General features: G+C 43.2%; 1 protein-coding gene across 1 annotated transcript; it reads right to left on the reverse strand.

The window, feature by feature from the left end:
- Positions 1-940: 940 nt before the first annotated feature.
- Positions 941-6754, reverse strand: LOC110537968 (cyclin-dependent kinase 5 activator 1-like). The gene is made up of 2 exons (XM_021624457.3): positions 5993-6754; positions 941-4807 (listed from the first exon to the last, which is right to left on the reverse strand). Exon 2 carries the CDS (start codon positions 4685-4687, stop codon positions 3746-3748), a length of 942 nt encoding a protein of 313 aa, XP_021480132.1. The 5' UTR covers positions 4688-4807; positions 5993-6754; the 3' UTR covers positions 941-3745.
- Positions 6755-8090: the final 1336 nt, after the last annotated feature.

Genomic DNA, 8090 nt, shown 5'->3' on the forward strand with positions numbered 1-8090 from the left:
TGCAGGCAACGCCACTACATTGGTCAGGACCAGGGACAGCGGTCCTCACACGTACAAACAGCTAGCTGCCCGTTCAGCACCACCAACCGTGGACAGCTCATCCTAAACACTCCACCACTTCCGAGGCCATACGGCACTGCAGTTGTCCACCCCGCTGCAGATTAGCGTTTGAGCATGGCAAAGCGCTCTCATTGTTTTTAAGGGGGTTCCCTTTGAGCGAGACAAGGTGCAACATTGCTAATCTTAATCACATAGTGAGTAGTTATTTGGAAGGCAAGGTTATTTGTAGATCTGTGATTATCCGCAGTTCGACTGCAATGTAGTCATTCTCAAATCGGCCTGCCATGGATAGTAGAGGCTACCTAGATACAGTATCTATCCTCTCAAATCTCCAAGCTGCAGGTTGCTCAGCATTCCTTATGACGAGCAGCAACTCTCTACTGCCTCGTTGTGGCTAGACTGGGTAGCGCAGGCTCATGGGAAGTGAAGTTCTTTTTACGGGGGGCATCCATGGAAAGGGGAAGGCAGATACCTAGTCAGTTGTACTACTGAATGCATTCAACTGAAATGTGTCTTCCGCATTTAACCCAACCCCTCTGAATCAGAGAGGTGCGGGGGGCTACCAAAATCGACATCCACGTCTTCGGGGCCCTGGGGAACAGTGGGTTAACTGCCTTGCTCAGGGGCAGAACAACAGGCCTACAGATGAAGGGATTTCCCTCATATTGTTTATACAGTGCTTTATATGGCTAGGAGGTGGAAAGTATTTGGCCTGTCTGCATTATGGATTTATAGTGTGAGGTCCCTGGTACAGGATTGGTCTATCCAATACAATGACAATTCCACCAAGTCTATCTGTGTAAGATGGAGTTCCTATTGCCTCAATGTTCAACATTCATTCACAAGATCAGTCACAAAGAAACAGAACATTTCAAAAGGCTTGCAAATGTATTTTTTTTTAATATAAAGTCTCACTCACATACATAGTCATACATCCACATACATTAGTCACAGATTGCCTCATCTTTACTCCAATAACACTATTTTGACTTTAATTGTTCAACAAAGTTGCACACAATAGGATTCACAAATGAAAAGGGGGGAAAAAATGAAATAACCCCATTAACTTTGTATTGTACAAATGTGTTGTCTTGTTTGTGTTGCAAGTGAAAACATGGCACATAGTTATGACTTAGTCAAAGAAAGAAGAGGATACAGGGTGAACTTCGCCCCTCTCCATAGAGTTCCATAGAGTCCCAGGCTGTGTTCCATTCCAAACAGGCTGAGTGTTCCATTCCATACAGGACGGATGTTCTATTCCAAACAGGCTGGGTGTTCCATTCCAAACAGGCTGGGTGTTCCATTCCAAACAGGCTGGGTGTTCAATTCCAAACAGGCTGGGTGTTCCATTCCATACAGGACGGATGTTCTATTCCAAACAGGCTGGGTGTTCCATTCCAAACAGGCTGGGTGTTCCATTCCAAACAGGCTGAGTGTTCCATTCCATACAGGACGGATGTTCTATTCCAAACAGGCTGGGTGTTCCATTCCAAACAGGCTTGGTGTTCCATTCCAAACAGGCTGGGTGTTCCATTCCAAACAGGCTGGGTGTTCCATTCCAAACATTTGTTTCCTTCCCTCTGTTCTTTGCAACTTGCCCTTCGCTGAGTTGAACAGCAACAGCAAAGAAAATGTCTTGATAATTATAATTCCAATTTTATCTGAAAGTTATACATCAGCTACCTTCCGTCCAATCCATCCCAAATATATCATACAGGATGAACAAGTACGCTGACTCTGCAATCTGATTTTCATATGCAGATTTTTCATTAGGTTTGAGACCGTTGATAATATCAATGGCAGTTTAAATTGAGAGCTACATGGCCAAGTCAGTGGAGATTCTGAAATGGACAGATAATTCCTATTTCTCTTGTTACATGTGGCCACTGAGTTACATTGGTAGAACACAAGTCACTGGCTCTGTCAACTCCAACATACATACACAATAATATAATAGTAACTAATGAAATGTATAGGATGATTGCATGAAGAAGTCTTTCTTGTTCTGCATAATGATCCAAGACTTGGGTTGTTGTTTTTATAAATCCTAATCTTCAGAACGATATGACACAGGACTCTCGAAATCCCAACCTTGCAGGAGGTGGGATTTCATCAAAACAAAGACTTAATCAGTAATCATAATATCATAATTATTTAAGGTAAGGGCAGCATTGCAGCATACTGCTCTCAGTCTAAAATAATGTGGGGGTATGTCCCAAATGGCATGCCATTCCCTATGTAGTGCACTACTTTTGGCCAGAGAAGCCCATTACATAGGAAATAAGGCACCACTTAGGACGTAGCCGTGGTGTGCGAACACAAAGCAGCATGCTAGGAACCCATAGAAGCACACATGCATGTCAACACAAGTCGTTACATAAATAACCATCAGTGGGGAGGGAAGCGTCTCTTTAAGGGTGATGACTGAATGGAGAATCCATTTTGTTCTGTCCTCAATGGAAACCAAGCAATTGGACACATCACATGAAGTGCCACAATAATAGCCTCCTGTAGTTCTCGACTAGTGTTGTTTTGTAAGTCAATCAACTCAGCAGCATGTTCTACTGGCATTCCATATCACTTTCTAGTCTCCTCTCCACACCAAAACACAAATCAGGACTGTGGTGGAGGATGAGGTTTGGCAATGTTCCACTCTTATCTGTAAATGGTGAAATAAAACCAGGCATGCTTGTTGTGGGAAGAAGTGCAATGTTGTGGGGGTAGACTTGGGCAGGCTATTGTTGGTGGTGAGGTAGGGGGCATTGGCAATTGGTGATTGTGTGGAGGACATTAGGAAATGAGGACGTGAGAAGACTTGAGAGGACGTGTGAAGACGTGAGGTCTTGAGGGGACACGTGATGACATGGGACGTGATCACATGCGTAGTGGAATCATGATGTTTCTTGTGCCCCCACATTGCCTTGGTGAATCCACACGGATCCTCTCCTTAGCTCTGCTTTTGGTTGCTTTAATGACTCTCTTATAGTTTATTCGTTCTCCCCCCCTCCCCCCTAAGTATGTACAGTACACAAGCAGACTACTACAGTGAAGTTGTCTGGTGTTTCCACTGTCTGTGTTAATATTTAGGGTCAGTAAGGATGCCGATGCAGCTTCAAGAGGGGGAAAGGGATGCAGTGGCCTCACAGCTTTCTGAAGTCCCTAAAGTGATGCTCTTGACTCTGAATCTGGACACATAAAATGTATCTGTCTTTTACTCAGCCATTCTTCTTTTTACTCAAGTCACTGACATTTGATGACCTGTTTTGGGTTTGTGAGGGGTCATCATTTTCTATCAATGTCATCTTGTCAGGTTTGGCTGCTGTTGAAGTAATATGTAATATGTGTCCAGCCCTAGACCAAGCTGCATCTCTGTTATCAAATATCCTGAAGGCAGTGTTTTACTGTTCACTCAACATAAAGGTTATCAGTAATTTTATCTGTGTGATTGTCTGTAAGTACTATAATGCCCAAACATTGGCCTTGTTAACATGATATATGACACCAGAGCCTCCTGATTGGCCATTATGGGCCTCCAGCTAAATCAATTTCCTACTAATACAAGATGGGAACACCAGACAACATTTGTGTTCTGTTTGTAGTTGTGCGTGCCACCCTGACCCTATCCACATCCCACCCGTCCCACTTCTCCCCTGATCCTCCCTTTACCATCTTCCCACGGTTCCTCTTATCGGTCGAGGCCTATCAACAACCTTGTCTTCTCTTCCTCCTTCTTGCTCTCATTTTTGAGGTCGGCGAACACCTGGGTGAAGTAGTGCGGGTCAGAGTTGATCTGCAGCATCTTGCCACTCATGCGGTTGATGATTTCCAGGCAGCGGTCCCAAAAGGCCTCCTTCTCAGCCTCCACCAGGAAGGGCTTGAGTGGGTAGGAGATCTCGTTGCCCATGTAGGAGTAGGACAGGTAGAGGCAGGTGAGCAGAGAGGCTTGCAGCTCCCGCTCGCTGGCAACCTCGGAGGAGACCACATCGCGGCACAGCATGTAGAGGAAGACCACGTTGGCCGGGGTGATGAAGCCCTGGTCCTGCCAGCCCTGGAGGAGGAGGGAGCGGTCCACGCTTCGCAGCCACAGCACCGGGTCGGTGGGCGACAGGCGCTTCAGCCGGTAGCAGCGCCGGCACAGGAACTCACCCAAACTACGCATTAGCTCACTGGTGGAGGCCTGGACGATCACCCGCTTGGGCGTGCCCGCGTTCGTTGCCTGGCCCCCAGTGGAACCGGTCAGCGAGTTCTTCTTGGTGGCTGCGGCCACGTTGGAGACGGTCTTGGAGGTGGGGATGGTGGCAGCTATGGTGGGTTCCTGCGTGGTGAAAGAGGACAAGTTGGCGCAGGACTGGGACTTCTTCAGCTTCTGGCTGTTGGTGATGGTGTGCTCAGTGCTGACCTTCTGCCCGTCGTCGGGTGGGAGCTTTTTGGAACCTTTCCGTTTGGCCGATACCGCCACAATGCGTTTCCATGGCAACACGCTGATGAGGGACTGGCGCTTGAGGCTCTTGGCGTCCTTGGAGTTCTTGCTGTTCTGTACGGCCGTGTAATGGCCCACAGTGGCCGGGCCATCTTCGAACAGGGACGCTTTCCGGTAGCTGGGGGAGAGGGACAGTACAGTACCCATGGTTCCTCTGGGGGAGAGAGTTATGGATGGAGTGTTGGTTCTCTTCTCTGAGGGATCTGACAAAAGTGATTTTAATGGGAAGAACCAAAGATGCTTGTTCTCTGAGAGGGGAAATGGTACCTGTCAATAAACAGAAGAGAAAGTGCATTACAAAGTAGTATGCTACAGCGTTTTGTGCATCGTAAACATTTGGTATTTGGATGACAATTGTATCGAAGACGAGCTGTACATTGATTACTGAATGCATTTTCAACAGTTATTAAAACAACAACTGTTGATCTTGGAAAATGTAGGAGGTAAAGTATTGTATTATTTGTATTAATTGGAAGGCATTAGATATATTAAACACTACATTTGAATAGTATTAATATTTAGTGTTTATTTCAAACACATCGTTTTTAGTTTGTTCGGTTGACATACATCAGACGCAAATCTGACTTCCTATCTTTAAAACTGAAGTAATCAAAATGTCCAACTTATAACCAAATCAAATTCCTTTACAGCTTGGTTTAGAATAATCAATCAGTTCCTTATATGTGTGTTAATTGGCCTATGAATAATTATCACGTTTCTTAAATAGCCTGTGTTTACAGGAGGTTCATAGTTGCATGTTTTTTGTGTGTGTTAGTCACAGATGAATGAATAGACCTTGGACTATATAAAACACCCCAGAGACCGTTCATTCATAACGGCCAAATCTCGCAGCATTCACTATACCATTTTGAAATTAGGACTTGTTTAATATTCATATCAATCGTGATGTTAATATCATTTATTAGATGGATTATGTTCCATATCTCTAATTTCGAATGCGAATTTGAATTAATCTAACCAGGCAAAACATTACATCATTACTATGCATTTTATATAAGGAGCAGGATAAGGCCACCGAAGCATGATAAAGAAATGTGCGCAAGCATCCATCTTAGCTTCAAAATGGAAGCCTTGAATGAAAACACCATCCACTTTAGCACAAGACAGCTTTGATATAGATATAGATGTTACAGTTGTTGATGTTACATATTTTTTGTATTTGGGATATTGATAAATATTGTTTATTGATGACACATGACCCATTATTGAAGACATTTTCTCTCTCAGTTACCAAGATATGGAATGCAAGCAACCAATTCGCACTGTAATTTTAAAATGGTTGCTTAATTGTGCCCAATAAAGACAAATGCAGTGCAATGATAAAGACACCGAATATACTGTATTGTTTATAGCATGTTGATTAAAACACTTGATAATGATGCTGACACAAGCTGCAGAATAACAACTGCTCATAAAGTCACAATGTCTTACCTTGAAATCAGTAGAGTCTTCTGGTTTAATCCATATAGAACCACGGCTTGTAATCTTTACTTTTAGTCAATTCTTGAGTATCACGTTATGATTGTGATTAACCGATAGGCCTAATAGTTGTTTTTCACACCGAGCTGCGGCCACTGGCACAAGCGCTGTCCACGGTCCTGGGGTATCTAGGGGGGAGCAAGACAAGGCGCTATGGAACTGAATGCTCTATGAATGAACGTTTCCCGGTTCTTGTTATGTCTATGTGTGGTGTCTCAATCTTCAGCTAAGAGTAATGGAATAGTCTCTTTCTCATAGAGGGCAATACCGGCACACAGCAGATGCGAAATGTATTGCCAACACTCGCTATTAGAGTAAAAATGTGTTCCATTGAAGAGCAAAAATCAATAGCACGGCTGTTATCGCAGTCCTCGCGATGAAGCAGACAGAGGGGGGTGTTTCTCTCAAACACGCCGTAGGGAATGTCGAGAAAGAAGAAAATGAAGATTTAAACATTGAAAATAAAACGATAAAATGTATTCTAAAAATAGAGGGCTTATCCTTAAGCAACCCAGCAAAAATCTCGACGCGTTGATGCAGGCATCTGCAGATACTCGGGTTGGCTGTGAACCTGATATGCAGCCATCCCATTGGTCCACGCTGTAGGCTGTTGTTTCTGCTATGTCGCTCTCGCAATCGTAGCGCTAGAGACTGTATTGTCTGTGGATGTGTGGGTAGCCAACCGCTGGGTGCTCGGTCCATGGTGCTGAATCCGCTGGATCCAGAGGTGCCCTTCACTCCACTGACAACCAATACAGTTATGCCATACAAACTAGTTGGATACCCTCATGTAAACTCAAACCCCATTGGCAGATCAGGGTTCTATATCTATATATATAGGCCTATATATTTTAGATAAACATGCATTTGTAACTTATTCTGAAATTCTGCATCGTGCATTTCCAATGGACATGGTTTTTTAACAATGCGGAATAGCCTACACTTGAAATCCTTAATCAAAAGGATAATTTAGAAATTTAGGACATTAGCCTTTCCATGTCACCAGAAAAATACCCTCAATATTTATTGGAAAGTAACATCAAGCTCATCACCTTGCACTTTCATCATCCTGTGAAGTTCATAACTTATTTCATCTGTAGCCTAATAAACTGCATGCTTTCCTAACGAGTCGTAGTGGGAGGACCAATGTGTTTCCATCGCATTTCCAACTCTACGGATAGCTTTGTTACAAAAACTGTTGCGTTAAATAGCAAATGTACCTACTCTGGTCTTGGCACGTGTGCACTGGCCAACAGCTTGCAGGTACAGTGCGGGTAGGCTGTGAGGCCAGGTAGGCTAGTCTACTTGGTGAGATTGTTATGAGTCCAAGTTTGCTTCTATATGTTTGCTGTTATATAAATAATTGCGCATAAAGGCGTTTCTACTGCCATTTCTTGCATAATATATTATACAGACACAAAAAGGTCCCACCATGTCGAACGAACAAATGATCTGTTGGCATTTATAAAATTGTTCTGAAACTTCCTGTTTCCATCACAGCTGTCTTGGTTTTATTTTAGACTGCATGAATTTACTCACACAAAAACGGTCGATGGAAACGTGGTTTCAGTATTTATTTTAGACGGTATGAATTTACTCACATAAAAATGATAATAATTATGTTTGGGTTTAATCGGGCAGCTATCTCTAACATGTGTCCACATGGTTGAGTGATGGACCAAAAAATTGCTGGGTTAAAAGCAATTCAATTTGGGTAAATATTGAACAGAACACATGTTGAGTTATTTTGAGCCAGCAGTTGGGTCACTTCACAATCCTTTGCCAGAGCCAGGTTGGGTTGTTGATGCTTGGTTATCAGAGATGGTAAGTATTTATGTTACATGGATTTGAAATAAGTATTTGAATGACTTCTGAGTATTTTGTATGTTGTATTACACTGGGCTGAACTACAGTCCAATGTATTTTGTAACAAGATACTATTGAAAGCTGTCATGTGTATTTTCAAAATACAAAATACTTTTCTATACCATTTCTTTATAGTTGTTCACAATTTTGTGGCCCCCTTTCACTCTACATTGGTATCAAAATG

This window comes from Oncorhynchus mykiss, chromosome 12, assembly GCF_057628025.1.
Source record: "Oncorhynchus mykiss isolate SJ-2025 chromosome 12, ASM5762802v1, whole genome shotgun sequence".
In the NCBI taxonomy this organism is placed as follows: domain Eukaryota; kingdom Metazoa; phylum Chordata; class Actinopteri; order Salmoniformes; family Salmonidae; genus Oncorhynchus; species Oncorhynchus mykiss.

Excerpts from the sequence above, each read along its gene's own strand:
- LOC110537968 (XM_021624457.3), bottom strand. The coding sequence starts at position 4,687 with ATGGGTACTGTACTGTCCCTCTCCCCCAGCTACCGGAAAGCGTCCCTG.